The sequence below is a fragment of the Chanodichthys erythropterus genome, chromosome 22 (genome assembly GCF_024489055.1).
Source record: "Chanodichthys erythropterus isolate Z2021 chromosome 22, ASM2448905v1, whole genome shotgun sequence".
NCBI lineage: Eukaryota > Metazoa > Chordata > Actinopteri > Cypriniformes > Xenocyprididae > Chanodichthys > Chanodichthys erythropterus.
Genome location: NC_090242.1, coordinates 25,386,269 through 25,412,894, shown reverse-complemented (window position 1 = coordinate 25,412,894; position 26,626 = coordinate 25,386,269). Strand labels below are relative to the sequence as shown.

General features: G+C 36.2%; 3 protein-coding genes across 4 annotated transcripts; 1 reads left to right on the top strand and 2 right to left on the bottom strand.

Moving 5' to 3' along the window:
* Nucleotides 1-1,597: 1,597 nt before the first annotated feature.
* On the top strand, nt 1,598-4,802 carry LOC137012374 (protein RD3). Its single transcript, XM_067375536.1, has 2 exons — nt 1,598-1,893; nt 4,109-4,802. Exons 1-2 carry the CDS (start codon nt 1,598-1,600, stop codon nt 4,446-4,448), a joined length of 636 nt encoding a protein of 211 aa, XP_067231637.1. The 3' UTR covers nt 4,449-4,802.
* A 314-nt stretch (nt 4,803-5,116) lies between these two features.
* On the bottom strand, nt 5,117-12,526 carry stx5al (syntaxin 5A, like). 2 transcript variants are annotated; one of them, XM_067375535.1, is made up of 11 exons: nt 12,470-12,526; nt 11,581-11,809; nt 11,364-11,434; nt 9,280-9,335; nt 9,123-9,193; nt 8,921-9,037; nt 8,775-8,831; nt 8,601-8,682; nt 8,413-8,510; nt 8,211-8,332; nt 5,121-6,313 (listed from the first exon to the last, which is right to left on the bottom strand). In XM_067375535.1, exons 2-11 carry the CDS (start codon nt 11,788-11,790, stop codon nt 6,154-6,156), a joined length of 1,044 nt encoding a protein of 347 aa, XP_067231636.1. In that variant the 5' UTR covers nt 11,791-11,809; nt 12,470-12,526; the 3' UTR covers nt 5,121-6,153. The 2 variants fall into 2 exon arrangements, with proteins under 2 accessions (XP_067231635.1, XP_067231636.1); XM_067375534.1 differs by having other exon boundaries at nt 5,117-6,313; nt 8,413-8,682.
* A 7,770-nt stretch (nt 12,527-20,296) lies between these two features.
* Nucleotides 20,297-26,600, bottom strand: adssl (adenylosuccinate synthase, like). The gene is made up of 13 exons (XM_067376229.1): nt 26,340-26,600; nt 25,945-26,047; nt 25,685-25,753; nt 24,304-24,354; nt 24,132-24,198; nt 23,894-24,001; nt 23,663-23,744; nt 23,444-23,570; nt 23,147-23,301; nt 22,935-23,059; nt 21,901-21,998; nt 21,623-21,772; nt 20,297-21,483 (listed from the first exon to the last, which is right to left on the bottom strand). The coding sequence occupies exons 1-13, from the start codon at nt 26,556-26,558 to the stop codon at nt 21,431-21,433; spliced, it is 1,407 nt and encodes a 468-aa protein (XP_067232330.1). The 5' UTR covers nt 26,559-26,600; the 3' UTR covers nt 20,297-21,430.
* Nucleotides 26,601-26,626: the final 26 nt, after the last annotated feature.

The following is a 26,626-nucleotide window of genomic DNA, read 5'->3' as shown; positions in this document are numbered from 1 at the left end:
ATGCTTTAAAAAATATACTTACTTTTTTTCTTTGGGTTGAAGTATCAGTTTCCTTTCCCTCGATAATGTGTTTTGATATCTTTTTCACATTAAAGTCCACACTGAATCATTTAAAAATATATTTTATTTTTAAATGACAGGGACGTACTAGCAACTGTAACTGTAGAAAGCAATGTGGTAATGTCTAACAGAGGGTTTGAAGAACGGATGGGAGAGGAATCACTGGTTTAAAACATCAAAATTGACTGAAATCTAATGGATGGGTATTTTAGCAGGAACTGAATTTGCAGAGATGGAAGTGGGTGTGAAAAAACCTAGAAAGAAATGTGGATTGTGTCCTCTGTCCCATTAAAAAAAGGGATAATAAAAAAAAGATTTTCATTGTGGTTTTTAAAATGACTTTAGCAAGCAAACAAACCACTGCTAAATGCATAGGCTATTTGCAATAAACAAATGTACAAAAAGCAGTAAAAATGAACTTTTTTAAAAACCATGAATAATGTAGAAGGTCTCCATTTATTGTCCATTAAAAACAAACATCCCTTGACTTGTTCAGATATGACAGGAAGTTCAAAAAAAAAAAAAAAAAAGCTGAGTTGGCTTTTTTCCTCATTCCTAGACTGACAGACATGCGGAGTGGCAGCTCTTCCCTGAACACCAGTACTTAAGAACTCTTACATTACACATTAATCTAATCCTAGCAATTTCCCTGGGCTTTTAACAAGAGTGGGGAGACAGGAGGCCAAAGAATAAATGTGAGAAGTTCGGTGGTGTAAGGACCGTAACAAGAAATTAAATCAATTTTTAACTTTGATCTCCATCTTCTTCTTGAAAGTCAAGTTCTGACAAATATTAGTATTATGTCATACTCTACAACTTCAGTTTCCTCTGTAAGAGGGAAATGGGATGAATTACACTAGACAAGACTGAAAGATGAGAACTGCAAATCTATCATATTTCTCAGTGTTACTAATATGATTTCATATCATTTTGTTCACCTACAAACGGACAGCAGGGGGCCTTAGCAATGTTTATTAAGACAAGATTGGGATCTAATTCTATGCTGTGTAATCCTTAAAAGGAATAGGCTAATCCTGTTCATACAGATTCCATCAGAATGACTAAGCTAGACATACAGTAGTTTGCGTTCGAAATTGGTTTATATGTGGAAGAACAGTTTACAGTAAGTAGTTTTTTCCTTTGCCAGTAATGAACCACTGAAATGTGGTGCTTTACTGTAGATTACTATCATAACAAGGGATTATCTTTAGCCCTTTATCTGCTGTTGAGAGGGATAGAACTGTCTGCCATGTGATAAAGACGTGCTGTCCTTTCACCATACACTTCTGTGTAAATATTTAAGACCAATTTGTTGGAAAGGCCCCGTGAGAATATACCCAACCCCTCTGCACATTTAGGAGAAGGTAAGTTGCATAACTCTTGAACCAATTTTTGAAAAATTACTTTTATTATTCATTAGGCCTACATATTTTGAGTAGGCTATAACTCCGGCGTTTTTCTGTCAGCAGGCTTTGGTGTGCAAATAATGGCTGCATAGCTGGTTTGTGGTGCACTTCGAAACTCTTTATCATTTCAGATGTTCTTCTGGTTATCAGTGTTCTCCAAGGAACCACAGGTTCCCGATCAGCGCTCGCCTGAGGAATTGGTAACTAAGATGCTGATGTTAGAGTTGGGCTTTTTGGTGAAGCGCACAGAGCGCCTCCGTCAGGAGAGGGCGACGGAGAACCGCAGGCGCAGCTCCTGTGTGGATTACAGCTGGCTGGCTGCTGCTCCGCACAAATCCTCCTATGAGATTCCACCTGGCGAGGTACTGGAGCTTCAGGACCTGTGTGCCAAGATTCGTCCCTCCCAATGTGGTCCCCTCATTCTCAGGTAGACCTACGTATTTACTGAACAAAGGCTTTTTACTGAATAATGCTAAAACTAAGACAAGCAAAGTTTGTGAATTATACAATGATTTGAAGGGACGTCGAAATTTTTAAAGTTGGCTTGTAACGGAAACTGCGATAGTTTTTTCAGCCCTCCCTATTGTGTTGATATCCGAGTGAAACAGTTTTTCAAACAAGAACAAATGTAGGGTGGGACTTTTGATTTGTCTGTCGGAATTGATTAAATCGTTTTGATTTGCTATTGCTGTGATCACATAAAAGTGGTTGTGCCGCCCACACGCCAGTAAACACGTCATCAGAGAAGAGAAGAGTCGTTACAGAAGGAGGGAAAGTTATTTTGATGAAAGTTAATGAGTAGGGTAGACCAGGTACAGTTGGTACAGTTGAAACACCTTAAATAACTTGCGTATGCAACAAGTCTGATATATTTGCTTCGCACATGCGTATTAGCGCCCTCTTCGATCGTGGGAAATTTGAAGTAGGCGCTTCTCCAGCCCGAAGATAGCCTATCGGCGAAAGTTTTTTTTCCGAGGTAATTTTTTCACTTCACCATGTCCCTTCCAGATTGAATAGCTTCTCATCCTTACATGTCTGTTAAAAATAACTTACATTTTCGTAAACTTTAATCTGTGCTCTAAACACTGACATATTACATGATTTTGTGTCATGTCTAAAAATCTAGAGAAATGTTTGAGGTGGTCAGCGGGGTACAGTTGAGACAGTGTATCAAATGAACCGCACAAGCAGTTTAGTTCACAAATTAATAGATTTCATCTGTTTTATTATTGCTGTTTGCAATTGTTCAATGTTTTTTTTCTTTTTTTTTCTACTTTTTTATGGCAAAATTCGCTAATGATGACAGAAGTAGAGTTGAGCATGCAACTTCATTCATTTCTTCATTGTTACTATGCACTTAAAGGTGCCCTAGAATGCTTTACTGATGAACTGAAATTAAATATTGTATCGCTGTTTGCCATTACAGTTCAATGTTTTACAAATTTTTTAATACTTTTAACTAAACAAATAATCAAATAAAATACTAAATGGAAATAAAAACTGTTGAATTCTCATTTTTAAAGTTATTTTACAATTGCAGTGAATTGGTTAGGCAGCTGTACAGCATTTTGGATGGGCGTCTCAACTGTACCCGACATGTGTACGGTTGGAGCAAAAAAGCTTCTTGTGTTTATGAGATAATTTTGGCAAATATGATCTACTTATGGATGTTAATAATTAATATTTTAGTAGACAAGTAAAGGAAATGTCATATGAAAAATCACTTCTTTTAAGTCCCTAGTTTTGGTGTGGTAACGGAAAAAGCAAAAAGTGTACCAACTGTACCCCGTCTACCCTAATAAATGAATACAAAATATTGATGTAGGCCTACATATGCATTTTCAATAAAATAAATACTATAATGTTCCATAAAAAAATAAGAATTGTCCATTTTGATTTCATGGCGACTTTAAAGAACGTAATTTAGCACAAGTAAAATTTGAAATAGCTAAGAACACCAAGGATTCTAAATGCTAGAAAAATTAAAATAGTAACATGAAACTAAATTAGGCTAATAAAATAAAATCACAATGGCTTGCTGCAAAACATTTATTGTTAATGTCTGATTTCACCTAGGGCACCAAATAAACCAGAACCACCACTGATCTGGGCACATTGTAATTTTAGTGGATGTATGATGTCAGTATTACAGCAGGACATGTTTGATAGCCAGGAAGTGTCCTAATACTTTTTTCTAAAATTTGAACAGTATGGCCTAGTTTCACAGACAGGGCTTAGATTAAGCCAGGATTATGCCTCTAAGTACACATCTAAGTAGCTTTTATAAATGTGCTTTAGAATAAAAAAAAAAAAAACATTACTGGTGTCCATCTTGAGACAAAACAAGAGCACTGACATAAAGATATGCCAGTGCAAGTTGCTTTCATTTAAAACAACTTAACATTTTAGTCTAGGACTAGTTTAAGCCTTATCTGTGAAACTGGGGTATATCTATTGTTTTATATGCCTATTGTATAATTTTAAACCAGACCAACTTTATTGTGAAATCCATTTGCTTGAAAATATCTAAACAAGTTTTAAGAGATATACAACATTTGTATTGCATATTGAGAAGACTGAACTCAAATCAAATCAACTCGGGCCTATCTTTTAGATTTAATGTGCTTTTATGTTTTGTTTAGGCTGAGGAAAGTGATGACAGAGGTAGAGCCAGATGTGACTGAGGTGTCTCGAATGTTCCGTTCTGTTCTATGCAACTACCTGGACGAGGTGGAGGAGAGGACAGCCAGGGAGAGAGCACCGAAGGCTCGGTCCAAGCGCAGTAAGAGCTTGTCTGTCATCAACCTGCGCAAACGGTTCCGCATCAGCCCGCTTTGGAGCAGGGTCTCAGCGGGGCTGGATGATGAGGACCTATCGGAGGAGGATGAGGATTATGAAGAGGATGAAGACAATATTCAAAGGAACAGGAGGATCAGGAGCATGCCTGATATCAGTGTAGTGGAAGAAAGAGCGCCGACCTGAACAGGCTGTGTTTGGAATAGAAAACTCTTTATGATACTGGAAACTAGCTGTTTTTTTCACTTTACACAGATTATTTGATAGCATTGCTGGTTCCCCAGTTATAATGAAAGAAAGCTTTACTGGCATTATGCCACTTTTTTCTTATTCAAGCATTTTAAGGCACGGTCTTGCTGATTCATTATGGAACTTTTGTAGACTTCTCTTCCATTAAATGTGGCAGATTTTCTATTTGAATATAATTTAAAATGTCATAGCTAAATTTTGCAGAGCCATTACTCCAGTCTTCAGTGTCACTTGATTCTTTCTGAAAACATTGTAATATGCTGATTTCTTTTAATATCATCAATGCTGAAAACAGTTGTGCTGCTAAATATTTTTGTGGATAAAAGCTTTACTGGCATTGTCACTTTCTTGCTAATTTCAAGCATTTTACAGCATGACCTTGCTGATTCACCTTTTGTTTGCTTCACTTCTATTAAATGTGGCATAATTATCAAATGCAAGAATTAAATATTTTTAAAAATGCCTTTTGTTATCTATTTAAAACAGCTAACTTTAATAGTAATCTCATGAATTTTAAATAAGTTACACACCACGTACTGTATGTTACTGCAGAAGAATAAAAACGGCAAACACATTATGACAAAGCATACATTTCTACTTCCATTTTTTTTTTTTTTTTTATAATCTTTACAGTATGCCTTTCACAAATTGTGGAGTGGGACTTTCCCCCAATCTCAATGTCCAGTTAAACACAATTGGATGTATTCTACAGAAAACACTATTTACGTTGAGATCTGGAAAACCGTATTTTCATGGATCCCCTGAAACCGTACACAGTGAAATTTCAACAAGCAGAACATTAATGTACAAACAAGAATGTGAAAGATGATTAAAACATCCCCTGAAAAAAGAAAAAAAAAATCATTCCTGTTTGAATTATGTTCAGATTTCATGTTAAAGCATTTCTCTGCTTTGACTAAAATTTAGATAAGGCCACTAGCTTCAAATACTGATCTCTTACTTGCTGAACCAGATGTATTTAGAACAGTGGAAATTGATCCCAAAATCAAAAATACAAAGAATACACGTAAAAAACCTCTAGGCAGTGTCACCATAAAAGTGGCATTGCCACCATTTGAGATGGCTTGGTGGTTTACGGCAGCAGTCAGAATATAAGAGAGCTTCTGTTACAAACTCCTGCATAAAGTCCTCTCTAAAAGGATATTTATACAAAAGAGAGAAAAAATGCAAATGCATAAAGTCTTAGAAGTAGTAATGTAGTCTGTAGTTGTATAACATGATTAATGCCAATCACACTGATCAAGAACATGTTAAAACAGTGGTTCTTTATCCATGTCATGATTGCTGGCTTTACTCATGGATATATCTCTGTAATCTGTGTTCATCATTTCCAAGAGTTCTCTACAGATACCAAACATTACATTTGAAATGTACAAACATAGGTATAAATTAAACATTCTTTTTAAATTGACTACAAACTGACAACTGCTCTGCCTATACTGGATTTGAATCTTATAAATTCACCAATTTTGGGGAAAAGATCACTAAAAGAAACATCAGCAGCCAGTGAGCATAGAAAGAGCAGAGAAAAGACAGAAAGAGAAAGAGACAACAGCCCCTTTCACTATTCAAACACTGAGAAACACTGATTCCTCAAATCTGCCTCTCTTTAGAGTGGACATCAGGTCATGAAAACCACAAAAACAATGAAAAAGATGATGAGGATAAGGAAGATCTTGATGAGCAGCCAGCGGTTGTTGGACACAGACTGGAAATATTTGAGTATCTCTGAGTGCGCAAGGTCCACATTCAGCTGAGTGTCCTCTACATTAGCATCAATTCTGTCAGGGAAGAGAGAAGTTAAATAGGAAAAAAATCAGTTTTTGAATACAGTGTGAATACACTACCGTTCAAAGGTTTGAGGTGGGTAAGATTTTAAACTTATGTCTCTCTTTAATCTACATGCTCACAAAGGCTGCATTTATTTGATCAAAACGAAATAGAAATCTTTTTTTTAACATTATAAAAGTCTTTGGATTTTAATCCTGGAGATCCAGGCTGCTGACTTGTTGCTTCGCTGCCCTATCAGACAATGAGTTTGAAACTGATTTTGGACAGACCAATGAGGCAGAGCAACATCTACAGCAGAACAGAGAGAGCTTTGGTGATAACTAAGCTAATATTTAATTTCTACAATAGTAATTTCTCACTAGAAATGACATCAAAAGTGGAAAACATTGGTCAAAAAAATATATTTACACAAACTGACCACCAACTGCAAATTTCAGATGCCATATTTATATTTAGGCTGAACTGTCACAGAATGGAACACTCAGGGATTGTGGGATATCAAAGGCAGCAAAGGATTCATCTATGCTGCCTTCAAAAATGCATCAGATGAAGGTATCTCAGGAGACAGAAAGTGAAGCTAACATTGGATTCGAACATGCCTTGATGCCTTCCTTCCATTTTTAAGCTTTCTGAAGCAGCCCCATTGTCCTGTAGAGCTTATCAAGCTAGCTAGCTTTGAGCAAAGCTCAATAAAATAAGGCAAGTGTGCTGAAGCAGGTTGGAAAACCTTTAAAGGACAATAGCTGCAACTAAAATCACATACTTCCCTACTGTTTAGTATGTAAAAAAACAATACGCCAAAGGAGAAGTATATCCAAATACATGGTATTCGAAAAACAGTAGGCGAAAAGTTCCTGGATGACCTAATATTTCCGCCGAGAATCTGAAGTGCGCATTTGATGGACACTTGACTATCTCATGAGGCCATGGGAGAGATTTTACAAATGGCAGTGAAGCGACGCAACTGACGCTGGTAGGTCATGTGACAGTAACATCATGGCGGATGTAGTATGTCCAAATTTTATTCATAATACCCATATTCATTCTATATAGAACATACTTTTTTCATGAAGTAAATTCAAATGTAGTACCTACTCAAGACAGTATGCGATTTCGGAAGCAACGAGTGGGTCTCCAGGAGCAGGGCTGAAGACCTCTGCTTTAATGTATGCTCGCTGAATAAAAGTGTTAAATTATTTCACAAAAAAAAAAAAAAAGTACTGCCCCTAAACTTTTAAATGGTAGTGTATGTCCGAAGATGTATAACTGGAGATGTTGGCATATTTAAAGCAACCTGCACCATTACATCAACTGAGATTTTTTTTTTTTTTTTGTGGGCCAACTGTTACTGTGGAAGTAAAAAAAGCTGATTACAATGGCAGAGAGCTTTTCATTATGGTCACAGACCGTGATGACCAGACCACAAATGGAAGAAAATGGGAAAAACACACTTGCTTATCGATTAAACACTGAAACTGTGGAATAGAAAAAGGCTTGTGCCTGAATCCGACCTACATTTCTGGATATAGGTCAGTGTTATTTTATTATTATTATTTTTTACTATTATAGTATTTATTACTATTTAAAATTAGGTTTTCTGTTTTCATTTTAATTTCAGTAATTTTGTTAGTGCTTTTGTCATTTTTAATAGATTTAGTTTTTTTTTTTTTTTTTTTTTTAGCTTCAAATTATGTTTATTTCATTTTAAGTTTATTTTGACTTTACTTCAATTACCTAAAATTATTTGTAAGTTTTTGTTAACAATAACAACACTGGTATAGGTGAAAAAATGGAGCAGAAAATCCATCTTAATGGATCTCGTCATGATGAAGAATCTATCAATTAAGATCCTTGCATACATAAAAAGACAAACTGTTTTTTCCTCACCTCTGTACGGTCTCTTCCTGTTCTTTCACCATGTGAGCCAGCTGCTGAAATATGGAGCCAAGTTCCACAATGGTGGACTCTATATTCTGCATAGTGTCTGCACGGTTCTGAATGTATGAATCCTAAACAAACACATTCCAACAACGTGAATAAGTTTACCTGCAGCTGTACCATTACATCACACCCAATGAACAAACAATACCCGTTCATTGATTAACTGCATCTGCTGACTGGAGTTGAGGTCCATATCTATAGATATATCGGTCTTCTTGGAGTCGTCCTGCATAAGAACTGAATTGTCTGTTAAAAGAGAAGAAAGGCAAAAATAACTACATGAATGTGTAAAGGTGGACGTTGTCTTTGCTTTTTCATGAGTGGAGATTCTCTTACTGAAGCCGTTGGCATGGAAAGCGGATGAGGAGGCAGGAGTCTGTGAAAACTGCTCTTGTCTACTTCTCTGCTGCTTCAAGTTCTAAACAGAGAGAAAAAAAATAGCCCAAATCTCAGAAAAACGATCCACAATTTAGCATGCAGCATCCCACACCAAACAAGTAAATCAATTACCTCTGTTCTGACCTCCAGTACTGATTTGAAGTCACTTGACATCGATGCCAGTTTGGACTACAAACAGAAAACAGTGTTTCATTCCAGGCGAAAGTCCACCAGTCATCTTTACTTTGTGATTGAGCTATAAGGCCAGAGGTTAATACCTGTAATGAGACTACAATGGTGTTGGAATGTGTCTGAAGATGTCTGCCATTCTGTCCACTCCGTGATCGAACAAGTTCCTGCAGGCCAGCTATCTGCTTATTCAGACTGTTGATGTCCTGAATAAACACAGACAGTTAGAGTATAAAATGGACAGACAGAATAATGTGTTCTTGGCGAAGGGGAAGTAAGAATCACCCTAACCTGTTTCACAATGTAAGTCAGTTCATCAATTTCAGTTGCTTTGTCATCAAAAAGGGACTTTCTTTTGGCCACTGCAGGTGTAAACGGATTGGGTTACATATCAAACACAGCCCACAGTGGTACATGTGTGAGATGGCGAGGGATACAAGATACTTACGAATTGTGAGCTTCTCCAACTTGGCAAAAGTGTTGCTGAGGTCTCTTCCAATTCGCCTGTTAATAAGATGTGGTCAATATCTGTCATAAGGCCAAGTCGAAATAACACAGACCATTAAAGCTTAAGTAGGTCTGAATAAATTATAGGTCAAATGCAGCGTCTCGGTGCCAATACTAAATACAGTTGCAGGAAAAAGACTGTAAAGCCTCTGGATTTTCCAGGAAATTGGTCATAATATTGGATCTGATCTTTAACAACAATGAACAAGCAACAGACTGAAGTATGTGAAGCTCCAAAAGCTAACTGCCATCAGAAGTGTGCTAACATGGAATCCAATCAGTGTTGGTCAGAGCCAAGAATCATACACAAGTTTTGAGTTTGACTTTTGGGTCAATTACATGATGCTCATTTATTTATTTAGTCCAGATCTATTGATTTATTGACAAATACATTAAAATGCAACTCATAACAATATTTTGAATAAAGTCCAAACTATCAGAGTAATACAACTGTTCAGATATCATAAAGTCAGAAAAAATGTAATTCTTGAAAAGAAAACATTAGTTTGTTATAATCTTTTACTATTACTTCTTAGACAAAATATGTACACTACTTTGCAAATGTTTGGGGTCGTGAGTTTTTTTTAAAAAAAAAATGTTTTTGAAAAAGTCTCTTATGCTTACCAAGACTGCATTTAATTAATCAAACTACAGTAAAAACAGTTGTGTTGCTTCATATTTTTGTGGAAACAGTGATAATTTTTTTTTCTGGATTATTTGATTAATATAAAGTTCCAAAGAACAGCATTTTTTTGAAATATAATTTGTTACTGTCTTTACTGTTACTTTACTTGTTAAATAAAATGCTTAACTTCTTACTGACCCCAAACTTAAAAATCTTACTAACCCTAAACATTTGAATAGTAGTGTATATATTAATGTAAAAAAATAATAATAATAATAATAATAAAAAAATAAATAAATAAATAAATAAATAAAAAATATATATATATTTTTTTTAAAGTGTAATTTTGAATATTATATATATATATATATATATATATATATATATATATATATATATATATATATATATATATATTATTGTTTTTTCATATATATTATATATATATATATATATATATATATATATATATAATATATATGAAAAAACAATAATATATATATATATATATATATATATATATATATATATATATATATATATATATATATATATATATATGTATATAACATTCAAAATTACACTTTAAAAATGTAATGATATTCAGGAGTAATTCATGATATTTGTAAAAATGATATCCACAAATCACATATCAATCTTGAAATCATATGTGTCATTAATTTAAGCAAACTGTGTATGTGTATTGTCAGTGTTGGAGGCAATTAATTACTAAGTAATCTAATTACTGTAATTTAATTACTTTTCCCTTGAAAAAGTAAAGTACGAGATTAATTTTTCTGTAATTTGATTAGTTACTTTTGATGTAATTGCAATAAAGCTGCAGTCTGTAAGTTTTGCCTTATTGGTATGAGTGTATCAGTGTATCGAATCATGATTCAGATCACATGTCAAACTGCCAACGGCTGAAATCACGTGACTTTGGTGCTCCGAACAGATGATTCGATACACTGATTCATTGTGCTCCAATGCTTCATGAAGCACTGTTTTGAAATCAGCCATCACTTAATAAGTCATTATTTTGGTTTTTTGGCGCGCCAAAACATGAACCGATTTAAATATGTTTTTAGTACCTTTATGGATCTTGAGAGAGGAAATGTCATTGCTCCCTATGGAGGCATCGGATTTCAACTAAAATATCTTAATTAAACGAGGGTCTTACGGGTGTGGAACGTCATGAGGGTGAGTAATAAATGACAGAATTTTCATTTTTGGGTGAACTAACCCTTTAAGTTAAGGAATTGGGTAGGATTAAAGGATGTAGAATAGGGTCATACAGAATAAGGAATTAATATGTGCTTTATTAGTAATATCCTAATAATATGCATGCTAATAAGCAAAAAAAATAAATAAACTAAAGTATTTCCAATTTTTTTACTCACTTAGCAAAGAGTGTGAATTCACTCCGCTGCCTGACTGCACTGTTGACAGTTCTGACAGGCTGTGCTCCATTCTGGAAGTGAACAAAAGAAAATCATCAACAATTCTTTGGTATTTTTCTACGCACAATACAACACGCTCCACTAAAAGGAGACTTCACAGTTGAACCTATAAGCCTCTAGCAGGTTACCGGACGGTATGAATCAATAGTTACTGCACCTGTCTCCCCTGCAGGGACTTGCACACAGACTGAAACTCGCCGGTACGGTCTCGGCAGGACATGCTCAATGTGTCCACGGTGGGGGCGGTGGGTGCTGGGACAGCCAGGGGGGTTTCCAGCTGCTGGACCAGCTGGGACTGGGTCAGAGAGGGCCCAGTGTACACCCCGTCCTGGCTGCTTCTAGGACCGTGACGGCGACGTGCGTTCATCAAGGCACCAACTCATCACCTTAAGAGGGGCAAAGAGAAATCAATCAAAGTTAAACTGTGTTAACAGCAAAACTAACCTTGAGATTAACTTTTCTTCTTCTGCCAAAAGATTTTGATGCAGATACTTGTTTAATTATTTAAATGATGCATCTGTGGTTGTGTCTAGACAGCTGGGAATGTCTACGATATAAACAATTCTTTCAATTATTATGTTGAAAACAGTTGCACTGCATAATATTTTTGTGGAGAATACTTTTTTTTTTTGATGAATAAACATATTTTGTAATATTATCAATATCTTTAAGGTCACTTTTGACCAATTTATTTACTCTCTTAAATACAGCTGTCTACCTACACAGCTTATCTAGAGACTTTAGCTACTTCATTGTTGTGATTGTCCTGCGTAATCTGCGTAATGTCACCGTTATAAAAAACAGAAGAATACTCAACTGTGACAGTATCTCATTATTTTGCAATAATTTTCATACTCTTTTTACTGACAACCAACTCTAGCTAGCTGCTAAGCTAAGTATGTAGCAGGATGTTTGATTATAGCTGCTTTCATTGGTCAAACAGTGAAATACTTGACACGTATCTGAATAAACGAGCAGCGCTGAAGTGAGTACTGAGAGGGAGATGACAACATGTGAAGTGAAAGATATAAGGATTCATTTCTCACCACTCTGCCTCTCTGATGGCTGAACTGTGAAGGCTGTGAATAATATCCGGGTCTTAACACAAATATTGACGTCACTGCCACGTACTCTTTAAAAGAGACTTATCACTTATCATGTTCAACACTAGGTGGTGCTGCGACACTATGTTTGAATCTCAGTTATGCAGATGGATATAGTGATCTCATTCTACTGATATAAAATTAAAAATCAAATTATGTAGCTAAAAACTGAACTGAGTGAAAGTCGTCTAAGAAAGCAGAATATGTACCATGTTCAACATTCTTTCTTAATATGTTTTCACGTCATTCTATTAGGTTAAAGGGTTAGTTCATTCAAAAATTGAAAATCTGTCATTTAATACTCACCTTCATGTCGTTCTACACCTGTAAGACCTTCGTTCATCTTCCGAACACAAATTAAGATATTTTTGATGAAACCCGATGGCTCAGTGAGGCCTCTATTGAAAGCAAAGCCATTCAAACTCTCAAGGTCCATAAAGGTACTAAAAACATACTTAAAACAGTTAATGTGAGTTCAGTGGTTCTACCTTAATATTATAAAGCGACGAGAATACTTTTTGTGTGGCAAAAAAAACTAAATAAAGACTTTTCAACAATATATATATGGGCCGATTTCAAATCACTGCTTCATGAAGCTTTATGAATCAATTCAGTCATTTGGAGCACCAAAGTCACTTGATTTCAGCAGTTTAGCCGTTTGATAGGAGATCTGAATCACTGATTCAAAACAAAAGATTAATAAAGCTCAGAAGCTTCATAAAGCAGTGTTTTGAAATTTGCCCATCACCAGATATTGTTGAAAAGTCATTATTTTGTTTTTTTGGTACACAAAAAACTGAAATGAACCACTGAACTCACATGAACTGATTGAAATATGTTTAGTACCTTTATGAACCTTGAGAGTTTGAATGGCTTCGCTGTCTAGAGGCCTCACTGAGCCATCGGATTTCATCAACAATATCTTCATTTGTGTTTGGAAGATGAACGAAGGTCTTACGGGTGTAGAACAACATGAGGGTGAGTAATAAATTATATAATTTTCATTTTTGGGTGAACTAACCATTTAATTCCTATGTTTTTAAATATTACTTGTAATTACTTACTTTGGTTTGATAGTGGAATAGGAATTATTGTCTATTCTTGTTTCTTATACATTGAGTTTGCATACAAAATGAATGAAACTAAAAACTTTTTGAAAGTAAATATATTTTAGCTTTTATTCTTAAATAAAAAACAAAACAAAAGCAATGTTTTTACATAATCTTAAACATACAGGTTAAGTAATGTTGTCAATAATACTGTCAACTGTCCATAATAGGAAATCATTCAAATAATTGAATAAAATAATTTATACAATTTAATACAATTTCATGACATCATGGCTATGACTATGAGCTGTTTAAAATAAAATAAAATAAAATAAAATAAGCATCACAGATGGTCTCTTGGCCTTTTAAGAGGAAAAATAATAATTAATAATAATGATTTTAGCTTTTATTCTTAAATAAAAAACAAAACAAAAGCAATGTTTTTACATAATCTTAAACATACAGGTTAAGTAATGTTGTCAATAATACTGTCAACTGTCCATAATAGGAAATCACTTAAATAATTGAATAAAATAATTTAGACAATTTAATACAATTTCATGACATCATGGCTATGACTATGAGCTGTTTAAAATAAAATAAAATAAAATAAAAAATAAGCATCACAGATGGTCTCTGGGTCTGTTAAGAAGAAAAATAATAATTAATAATAATGATGACGATGATGATTATTATTATTTAAACACCATGAGAAGTTAACTTGGCCACATATTTTTATTTTATTTTGCAAAGTTAATGATTAAGAGAGAAAATTATGCAGATATATGATTTTAAAGTTCTATGAAAGTTTAAGTTAAGCAAAAATGTCAATAATAGCTTGTGATGTCAAGTCATAAACTTGTGCATTACCTGCAATCACACTGACTGTGTTCAACAAATGGCAGCTCAATAATCCTGGCATGCGGCTTTAACCGTAACTTTGTTGGGGAAAAAAGGGGGAGAGAAGGAACAGATATGATGAGGAGCGGAATAATCCCCGTATACAGTTGCTGTGCTCGAAATCGCCCCCCTGTACCCTCCTTCACTATTCCCTACATTACCCCACTAATATAGTTCACTTGAAGGAGTGAGTGAAAACGAGTGAGTGAATTCAGACACTGAAAAATCTGAAGGACTTCAGACAAAGACTATAAAATAACACAAGAAGACGCGTCTCTCGCATTGATTTGAATGGGAGAAAGTGTAACGCGCAATATGACGGAATAAGTCCCTTCTATAAGAGCCATTCGCCGACTGGTAAAGTCATCGATTTGTTAAATGACAAAATAACCTTAAACAATTCACGCACTACATGGATGAGTACATAGTGTATAAGTGCATAGTGTATGTGTGTCGTTTGGGACGCAAAATCGAGTCACTGCAGCGGCCGTTAGAAGCTCTGGTTCCTATGAGTCAGACGCGCGCCTCCGAAATGAGACGCAAGAGACGTGAACTAATGCGCATGCGCATTAGCTTGATCCAGCCAGAAAAAATTGTTTTTGAATCGAGCGTTTAGAAACAAAATTTATGAGACAGATTTAATTGGTGATTTCAAATATGAAAATTAATCGAAAGCTTGGCAAACAGCTTTGGAGAACTTGATGTTTCCCCGATAGGTGTTTCAAAGATGGCCGCCGGCGCCGAGTGAAATGAACACTCCACTTTTTTTGAAAATAGGCTAATTTTCCAACTCCCCTAGAGTTAAACAGTTGAGTTTTAGGGTGCGTTCACACTTGTCATGATTGGTTCGATCAAAACAAACCCTGGTGCGTTTGCTCGGTTAGTGCGGTTCATTTTAACATATGTGAACGCTGCCATCCGAACCCTGATGCGCACCAAACAAGCGGACCGAGACCGCTGAAAAGATGGTTCTCGGTCAGCTTCCAAACGAACTCTGGTGCGGTTCGATTGATATATGAACGCAACATGGACCACAGACATGTAACCGAACCAAAAACAGGAAGACGAGACCCTAAAAAGGACAGAATCCGTGCATGTCGGTTTTTCTTGTCATAGTCGCAAGTTTGCCAATCATAGGCATCAGATGCGCGTCACCACGCAGCAGATTGTTTGTGTGTGACGGATGGATTCCCGCCGGTGTTTTGACTGCTTTACACATTTTATGAGCTCTTCACGAGTTCCCAGCTGGCCAAAATACCATCACATGCAGGCTACACACAAACACAAACACACACAATGGGTCTCATTCATGAAACATTCGTAAATATACGAGTAAATATTCTCCTGATTCACAAACTCTTCGTAAACGTCAGAAGTGATAGTGAAATGTGTGTGTGTGTTAATGAATTCCAATCAGTCGTAAATGGGACGCGCGTGCACGCTCATTCTCAATTACCATAAATCCCGCCCATTAAATCCGACTGACAACTATATATGGGCATCATATTATGACACCAAACGAAGGATTTTGGACATTTTATAGGAAACAATTTCCATAAAAAATAAGGGGCCATTAGTTTGCCCAACCGTATTGAAATCTATCCATTATTTGATTAAAGTGCTCCGTTTGCAGATGCTATTACTGGCTCTCACAATAAAAGTAAAACGAAAAAACGTATGTAATTACTATATATAATATTTTTTCAAAATGCTGTGTAAATATGTACCTTATTAAGGTGAATTTAAATGCAGCCTTATTAATGACCAAAACGTTCAGATGTTAAACGCACTATTTACGCGTGGCTGGGAGCAGGTGTAGATTTCTTTCGTACCAACATTTGGAAAATACGAACATTTTAATGAATCCGAAAATTTACGCCAGAACCACTTTACACACGATTTACACAAAAATTCGTTCTGCTCGTGTTTCATGAATGAGACCCATTGAGCGCATTTACCTCAGCACACAGCATTGTTTTGGATGTTCGGTAAGTTCCGTCTCAAAATAGGCAATACGTCATAAAATCCGACCAATCACGTTGTGAATGTATCCCATGAAGATCGGCTGAATGGATTCGAAAACTGTAAAACTCAACTGAAAATGAGCCTATTTTCAAAAAAGTGGAGTGTTCCTTTAAAGGTGCCATCAAATGGAAAATTGAATTTACCTTGGCATAGTTGAATAACAATAGTTCAGTACATGGAAATGACATACAGTGAGTCTCAAACTCCATTGTTTCCTCCTTCTTATATAAATCTCATTTGTTTAAAAGACCTCAGAAGAAAAGGTGAATCTCAGCGTAACACCGACTGTTACGTAACAGTCGGGATCATTAATATGTACAACCCCAATATTTGCATATGCCAGCCCATGATCGAGGCATTACCCAAGGGCAGCCAGTATTAACGTCTGGGTCTGTGCACAGCTGAATCAACAGACTAGGTAAGCAAGCAAGGACAATAGCGAAAAATGGCAGATGGAGCGATAATAACTGACATGATCCATGATATCATATTTTTAGTGATATTTGTGAATTGTCTTTCTAAATGTTTCGTTAGCATGTTGCTATTGTACTGTTAAATGTGGTTAAAGTTACCATTGTTTATTACTGTATTCACGGAGACAAGAGCCGTCGCGATTTTCATTTTTAAACACTTGCAGTCTGTATAATTCATAAACACAACTTCATTCTTTAAACTGTAAACATCCAAATAAATACTATACTCACATGATCTGTTGCATGCACGCAGTATGCATTACGAACACTTTGTAAAGATCCATTTTGAGGGTTATATTAGCTGTGTGAACTTTGTTTATGCTGTTTAAGGCAAGCGCGAGCTCCGTGGGCGGGGAGCGTGAGGAATTAAAGGGGCCGCAGCATGAATCGGTGCATAGTTAATGATGCCCCAAAATAGGCAGTTAAAAAAAAATAATTTAAAAAAAATCTATGCAGTATTTTGAGCTGAAACTTCCCAGACACATTCAGGGGACACCTTAGACTTATATTTCATCTTGTAAAAAAACATTCGATGGCACCTTTAAAGGGACTTTGATTTACATTATAGTTTGTGCTTGCTGTTTAGCTACTAACATTAATCATTTGAAACTTAACAAACTGGCAGCTCCAGTAGAAAGATGAAAATATTCATCATGGAAACTATATATAAACGTTAATTAAACAATTTAATAATCACTTATAAATGAATTTAAACCTGTATGATATTACGCTGTAGCCACATTTGACCAGCGCGGTTTGGAACATGGATGGATGAAAGATTCAGCTGCGGGCGCCATCTTCTCGCGAGACACAGGAATTCATTTGGCACGCGACTCACAGTGTTGCATAGGCCCTATATCAGTTGTACACTCGTTATTGCGGTGCATCGCGTTATTGAATGAGTGCACTCAATATGGTTTCGGACACCCCTACAAATGTCTGTCCCCTATTTAAGAGTATATGGGCCGATTTCGAACACAGATCATATGTTTCTGTTCGTACCTTCATCTTGGTGGTGTGATTCTTCACACTGACACATACCAAAGCCTCATCTGGGCAGCAGCCTCCACAGCGCTGCAAAGGCACACATGAGGGCAAGACAGCTGCCACCATTTCAGGGAATTCATGCTCAACTTGAACTATAGTTTCCCGTGGCTTACAGATACTGCGGACATAGAGGTTATCTGTCAAAAGTAAATAAATGAATGGAGAACACTATGAAAAGACATAGTATCTGTTTGATGTAATATCAACATCTTTACATTTGAGATCTCTAAGAAGCATTGTCAGTATACAACTTGACTCGTACATACTGGTATATGTATGTACTACATAGTGAATAGTAAAACACACACACACACAGAGAGAGAGAGAGAGATACCTTCAGAGTTGTTCGGAGGATTCTGTGGGGATAGAGATACAACAATTTGGATAATTACTTGATTTATTTATTAGTGGTTTCTAATGATTGATTAATTCCAACAATTTTTCCAGTGTTAATTTCTGGTACTCATTTTCATAATCACCAACAGGTGAGTCACTAAGTTTGGGGACAATCCGCACGTACACATTTGAACGTCATTGTTACATATGTTACATGCAGCCAGGGACGTGCACAGACATTTTGGGTGGCAGGGGCTCAAGTGGAAAAAAGGGCACTTCTCATAATTATTTATTTAAAAAAATAAAAGCCACTTTTTTTTTCTGTTGATAGAAATGCTACAGCCACTGTAATTTCTTCAACAAGAATATGTGGACATCAAACATGCAAAGACAGAGCGAGGGTTTAAACTTTTATTCATGTATTACCCTGTGTAAGTGTAGATTTAAGAATAGCATTATGTAATGCCGTATCTTGATTTTTAAATAGTTTTAATAAATCGTGCATCCTTAGAAAACGGTCTAATAATGCGGTTCATGGATGCTCCTCTTCTGATATTGACAGCCCTACATATATCTTCACCATGGTTCAAAACGCAATGCCTAGCACATTAAAACAATTTAAATTATAATATGACAAATTGGATTAGTCTCAAATCAGGCAGATGTGTTGCTTGTGGTCAAACGATTAACGCGGCGTTAAACGTATACATAATCTCTCCCTTAAATAGTTTCGAGGATCGCACATGTTTGTGAACATACATAGGCTACCTAAAAGAAATGCACGGGATGGATCCATCGAAGGCTTCTTTCTTTTTCGCTTCTCATCGACAGACAACTACGCAGTTGTATTTTTCCGGGCATAGTTGTCACTTGTCAAGTTTTCAGCCAGCAGCAAACACGAGGGTGGGGCGGGCGCGCGCGTGCGGGAATGAATGTCGTGTCGCGGAGGGAGGGCTGCTGAACTCCACAAAGCCAACCTATATACCATATATAGCATTTTTATTTATTTATTTATTTATTCAGAAAATATATTTTTGACAGGGAAGCTGTGCGCATACAGGAATATATATTAATTTATAAAAAAAGCACCGCAGAAAAAGGGCACCTTCTCTCGAGGAAAAACAAAGGGCAGGGGCTCAAGCCCCCTTTTATGTCTATGTGTGCACGTGCCTGCATGTAGCTACTATAGTAATAACTATAAATTATGCCTAATTACATACAACTAAACCAAACCAAACCCTAATCCTAACCCTATAGTAACATGTAGTTACTTATTACTCAATATAATTACAGTGTATAAAAGACACCTTAAAATAAAGTGTAACTCACTTTATTTTAGTGTCCTTGTTACTTAAGCTACATGCACTTACTGTAGTAATAACAGTATGTTATGCAAATTATAACTTAAATTATACAGTAAGTTCATGTATGCTGTTCATTAATATTACTCAGAAGTTAAATGTAGTTACACTGTAACAAGGACACCTTAAAATAAAGTGTAAACGTATGTTCTTTTGTTAATAAGGTGTATATTGTCCATAAAAACAAAGACTGGCTGAAAAGTTGTGCTACAACATTAGATCAGTGTGTCTACATCTCTCCTGCCTGTTGTAATTAAACGGATGACTGTAAGCACGTACTCCAGCATCCTACGTAAATCACCAAAACATTACGCTGTGTTTACAACTCCTACGCGTTAGTCAAAAGCAAGTCTCAGACACAGTGACTATAAAGAATTTAACGTAATTTCGTGAATTTATAAATTACGGGCATGTATTGATACCGTTTCACTGCCACTTATGTCACACACTAAACCTAAAACCTGAACTAAGAAAAAACAGGATAACAGAAAACTTAGTAAATTATTATAATTTACAGAGTGCAAATACACAAATGAAACGATATATATAAATTATGTCCCTGTAGTAAATGTTTGCATTTTATCTTAAAAAAAAAAAAAAAAAATTCGAATTGTTGAATTTTACCTGATTGTCCATTCCAGATGTCTGATGGTACAGGACGAGATAGAGCACACACAGAAAAACTCGCATTATTTTACTTGAATGTCTGAAGCCTCGCGAGAGAATTGTTAGACTGATGATAATTCAGATTACCCTGTTCATTTAAATCCTAATTCCGACGGAACTGTTACTCACCATAATGCTCATAAAGGATATTGCAAAATATATTCTGGAGAATTTTCGTACCTCATAACTCTTTAATTGATAAGCTGTGGGGCATTTAGTGTTTCAGCAAAAAACACTAAAATGAAACTAAAATACAACTTTAATACAGGCATGTTTTTCGGAGTCAAGTATTAAAAAAAAGCTTAAAACCATAATTAGTTTTGCACTTTATTTTTCAAAAAACAGCAGCAAATGAGTTTGTGCACTAGGTGGAATGCAATGTATATCTGTGCATGTGTGACTGTTGTTCATGGAGTCAAGAGCTGTGTCTGAGTGCAGTGCACTAATCGCTGACAGAAGGTTAACAGTGCATTATTTTCTTTTAATATCACAAAGACTTATGTGTGAAGGTCCCTTTTGGCATTTCAAACCACGTCAAACCGGTCTTAAGAGTATACACAAACACTGAATTAAAAAGACAAAAGAATTAGCGCTGACCCCCTTACACTTGATTACATAAAAAAATAAACAGTACATGACAATCTTAAAAATCAGTTCGGTTTTATCCACCAAATAGCAATGAATATGCTCTTTTAAATGCTCAGAGTGCAAAGTTTGATTTTAAGAGATAAAATAAAATGATGCCCTTCAGTCTGAAGCTCTGCAATTCATCAGCCTTCCGAGAGACTTATGCCAACTACGAGTTAACGAAAGAGGTATGTTCTGAGCAGTTCTGGGATGCGCTTTGAAACAAATAGGTACGTGCTCAGATCTGACCTCTATACACAATGCTGGTGTTCACTTTGAGTGGGACATTCAATGGATTCTAAACCCACGGTTAGTCTTAATCTCAGCGCTGATGCATAAAAAAAGTTCAGGTCCTCCAACGGTCATGATTGATGTCTTGGCAGACCATCAAATGAAGTTCAGTTGTTCCCATTCCCCTCGTCAGAACAGCTTTATCATGCTCTCTCTTGACTTGCCAACTCCCACCCACTTCACTAAAAAGAGAAAACATTTTTTCTAATGATCATTTTGTCATTTCTACACATGCCAGCAGTATATATTTCTTTGTTATTGCATATGCAAGTGGCTGTAACATTCTATAATTAATAAATGATATAGTATGTGTATTCTTACCTGGCACCTGCAGGAAAGTCTCGATAAAGTGAATGTAAGCCTGTGCCTGTGAGGGCAGCTCATCAAAACTGCGCACTCCCTCAGTGTTACAACACCAACCAGGGAACGTCTCGTAAGTCACTTGAACTTTTGTGAGGACGTCCATATTGGCTGAAATATACAATAACCACTCCACATCAGAAAAAATCTATGCTAGTAAATGATAAATATTATGGTAATATTGTAATGTGTGTATATCATGTGTGACAAACCTGAGAATGAGTTAACAGCTAACTTACCAGGAAAACTGGGGAGAGGCTTTCCATCAACTGTGTAGGCTATTCCAATCTTTATTTCTGGCAATGTGTCAAGAATGTCCAACTTGGTCAGAGCAATGCTGAGAGAAAGAGAAGGAAAAGTGTTGTTAAATTAACTAAACAAGTTCAACATGTGTAATATCTACAACTAAAAAAAATTACAACTGCTTCCCACTTGTTCAAAGTTTTGGGGTAAGATTAATTTTTAAAGAAATTAATACTTGAAATTAATAGCAAAAGCTGTTTTCAACATTGATAATAATAAGAAATGTTTCTTCAGCAGCAAATCAATATATTCAAATCCTTTCTGAAGGATCATGTGACACTGAAGACCGGAGTAATGATGCTAAAAATTCAGATGTGTCATCACAGGAATAAATTACATTTGAAAATATATTACGGCAGAAAACCACTATTTTAAATTATAATAATATTTCACTATTTTTACTGTATTTTTGATCAAATACATTGAGCCTTGGTGAGCATAAGAGACTTACAAAAATATTTATTACATGAATCTGTGGAATACTTGATTCTGATTGGTCAATCACCCCGTCCGGCAATGTTATTCCCTGATAACCACTAAAAATAGATAACACAGGCCCATCTGGATAACTGAAGTCTGCAGTGCTACATGCTTTGCTAAAATGTTTTTTCCTCATGGAAATTTTTTCATTTTGTGAGCTAATAAAAATATTAAAACGCAGTCAAATCAATATTTTCTTATACAGTTATTTATGTCAACCGGTATCCAGTATGTCTGATCAATATTTCATGTCTAGTTATTCACTTATGTGGCTAGAAGGCATGTAATAAGCGGAATATTGTTATCTCAGAATAAACCACTTCAGGCTGATGTAAGACCCCTCCTCTTCGCGTCAGGGTCCTGATCACCCTGTCGGTGTTTATTCTGCGATAAAAACCGGTTGGATGTACATTATCCCTTACTTTAAAAAAATCTTAGTGACCCCAAACTTTAGAACGGTAGTGAATGTTAAACTCTGAACATAACTCACGCTGAAAAACCATTAACCATGTGGGCATAGCGAACCAAAACCAAGTCCAGCCATCCACAGCGACGCCGCCTGCCTGTTGTGACGCCAAATTCCCTCCCTCTGCTCTGTAGCAGATTGCCAGTGTCCTAGAAAATAAGAGAATATAATTTAAGTACAATACATGTGAAGAATGTCCTGACTCCTCTTCAGAACACACACTGATACAGACTCACATTATCTTGTTCAGTAGGGAATGCTCCCACTCCCACCCTGGTGGTGTAGGCCTTCACCACTCCATACACACGGCCAACATGAGATGGAGGGACTCCAAGGCCTGTGCAAACGCCTCCGACAGTACAGTTTGATGAGGTCACAAAGGGGTATGTCCCTGAGAGAGATGGAAACATCCAATGTTAAGGAGACATTCGTATCATTCACACTGTCAAACAAAAATTCCACTGTCCTCAAGCTCAAACCATTTTAAAGCACACCAGTGTATCTTCTCGTTTATGTGGGATTGCCATTCATACCAAAATCAATATCCAGTAAGGCAGCATTAGCTCCTTCAACCAGAATCTTCTTGCTTGGTCCAGTAAGGGCTTTATGCATGAAATAAACCCCATCAGTTACTAGAGGCCGTAACCTCTCAGCATAACCCTGTGGGTGAAATGGAAAAAAAATATTACTGGGCAGGTTCATGATTTTGAAGTTTAACACATGATATTGAGAGACACCAAGACGCTAATCACCTTCAGTTGCTCCAGCTCAGCATCAATATCAATATTAAGGTTAGGATATGTGGTCTGAAAATGTCCAGCCAGCACTCGAAACCTGTGGAGAGATAGTTATATATATTTTATCTGTCTTAATGCAGTCCTAATTTTAACAGAGAAACAAAATCATATATGCTCATTAAAAACATTCTAGTAATCATCTACAGTTTTCTAAAAAATTACATAGAAATCTATCATTATACTCACTTTTCCTCAAATACTGAGAAGTCTGAGACCAGATCACACACTCTTAGTCCATTACGTGCTGCTTTGGAGGAATATGCAGGTCCAATGCCCTTCTTAGTGGTGCCCAAACTGTCAAACAAAGGAGGGTGAACTCAATATCATTCTGATAAAAATTATCTACAAATGTGAGCTGTTAAAAGTGTGTGTGTGGGGGGGTGGGGGGGGGTGGGGGGGGGCGGTTTGGTGGAAGAAAACCCACTTCTTCCCTGCCTGCTGCTGTCTCAGCTGCTCCTGTATCCCATCAACAGCCTGATGGAAGTTGAACACTACACAGAAAAAGAAAACAGCTCTAATTCTAATGTCAGTGCCATATGGATTCTGGGATACATCAAAATTACTCAAGGCCTGATGAAGTCAAAACAGAATCGTACCAATATGTGCCCGGTCAGATATCTTCAGTCGTTCTTCCCATCCTTGAAGTCCTAATTTTAACAAATAGGGAAGAAAAAAAACTCTCATTAATGGAAAAATAAACCAAAAATACTTCATCTAACAGAGCTGAATAAGGAAAAAAAAAAAAAAGTATATTTTTCATGCTACTCTCTACACATTTCAGAGTTTCCGGATTCACAACCTTATTTAAATGCAGGATTAAATGCTAAAATTTAATATTTTGACAGTAATAACCATAGTGGCACAGGAGAAATAAAAAAACCTGATAGATACTGTATGTCAGAATAGATCTGTGCATTAAATCATGCAGATTTTCCACTTTTTGTATAAATTTTCATATTTGTATATATCATGTTTTTAAACAGATAGTGTGGTACCTTAAAGTAAATATGACTTAAATGATCCTTTTGTGTTCGTTTTATATATATATATATATATATATATATATATATATATATATATATATATATATATATATATATATATATATATAAGGTTGATCCAAAATGGTCAATATTCATTTATGCATGTTCATTTATTCATATTCTATGGTCATCACTCATTATCATTTATTGCTTATGATTTTTAATGCTACTTATGATTTCAAGTATTCATAATCACGTATAGTCAGATATAATCACATATTTACTCCTTATTAATCTCTGTGACATTGAAGTTCCAAGTGAACTAAGTTTTCTCTGTGATAAAAAAAAAGGGGGGGGGGGGGGTCTTGGTACATTTGTGGTTGAGTTGGGTTCCTGCCAAATTTTACCAGAACGTAAATGTTCTCAGAATTGATCACACTTAGTACTTTTTCTGCAATAATATTTTGTATCTCTGTATTCAAATGAAAGGGGATCTTTGAAAAATGTTAACTTTGTTATTCTATTGTTCTGACGAAGGTGTCAACCCACCCTTTTCGGGGGCTAACTGTTTGGATAGCAGGAAATCATGAAATGTCACAAAATTTCTTTAAATCCCCCAAAACAACGGAAAAGTTCACTTTGACCTTTTCTTATCTATCTAAACAAGACCTGGAAGGGTTCTAATGATTTTTTTCCAGATTACTATACTCCGATTTTAGAATGTTTTTTATCATAGATGTCTGATTTCTGATTTTTATACATGCATTTACCAATTCTGCAGTAAACAATATGTATGAACTTTGTAACAATAGCCGTTCTATCTAGATCATGTCTTTTTGAATTGCAAAAATACTGATGTATACATTTTAGCTATATCATCCAGCCCTATTATGCAAGTATCTTAAATTGATGTTATACAAATTAAGCAGATGATATTACAAGACCTCATGTTTGACATTGTTGTGCATTTCACTCCATATACTGATCGTTTTACCATTGCCTTTCTGCAAGTTCTTCTCAGCCTCCTCAAAAAGTCCTGGCAGGTGTATCACAACACCATTTCCTGTAGGACAGAACAAGAAATGATCTCAACAATCACAACAGCAGGTCAAAGGTTAACATTTGATCCCAAACAATGAAACATGACTGCCAGTTTGAATTGAATGGAGAGTACATAATGAAACGAACTCTCAGTTAAAACTAGGGGGCAGTAAAGCAACATATCACTCAATGGAAAGGTCAAACAAAACATACCAATAAATGAGGTGGCCTTTTTGTTGAGAACACCACTAGGAAGCAGGTGAAAGTCATACTCCACTGAGTCCACCACCACTGTGTGTCCCGCGTTATTTCCCCCCTGATAACACACAAATGTTATTAACAAGCGCGCAAGTATCGCGATAAGATAAAAAACCTAGCCGCAGGAAATGTTACATCACTTGTCCTGCCGCCAACAAGTGGCGATGACAAAAATAATGGAAACTTTGGCTTCATTGTGAGGTTAGTGATGCGACTTCTGAGAGTGCTCGTTTCCGCTTTTACCTCAGTTAAACTGTGAAACAAATCAAGCCTCGAACGTAATGTTTGCTCAAACATAATGTTTGCTCAAAGTCTCATAAACACAAAACGATGAGCGGTTGGATACCCACCTGGCATCTGCATACAATGTCGGCGTCCATTGCCAGGAGGTCGACCACTTTCCCTTTCCCCTCATCCCCCCATTGAGCTCCTAACACCACGGTCACTTTATTCTGGGGCTCCCGCAGGATCCGCAGCGAGTCCACGCTGTCTCTGGAGCGCTTGAGCACGGGTTCACCGTTCAGAGATGCCGTTTCCTTGCCATTAGACATTGTACTATCCGCAGCCATGCCGAGAGTGTGTGACGAACAGCGTGAAAGCAGCTAACGTTACGCTACTCCAACATGGTAGCGCGCGA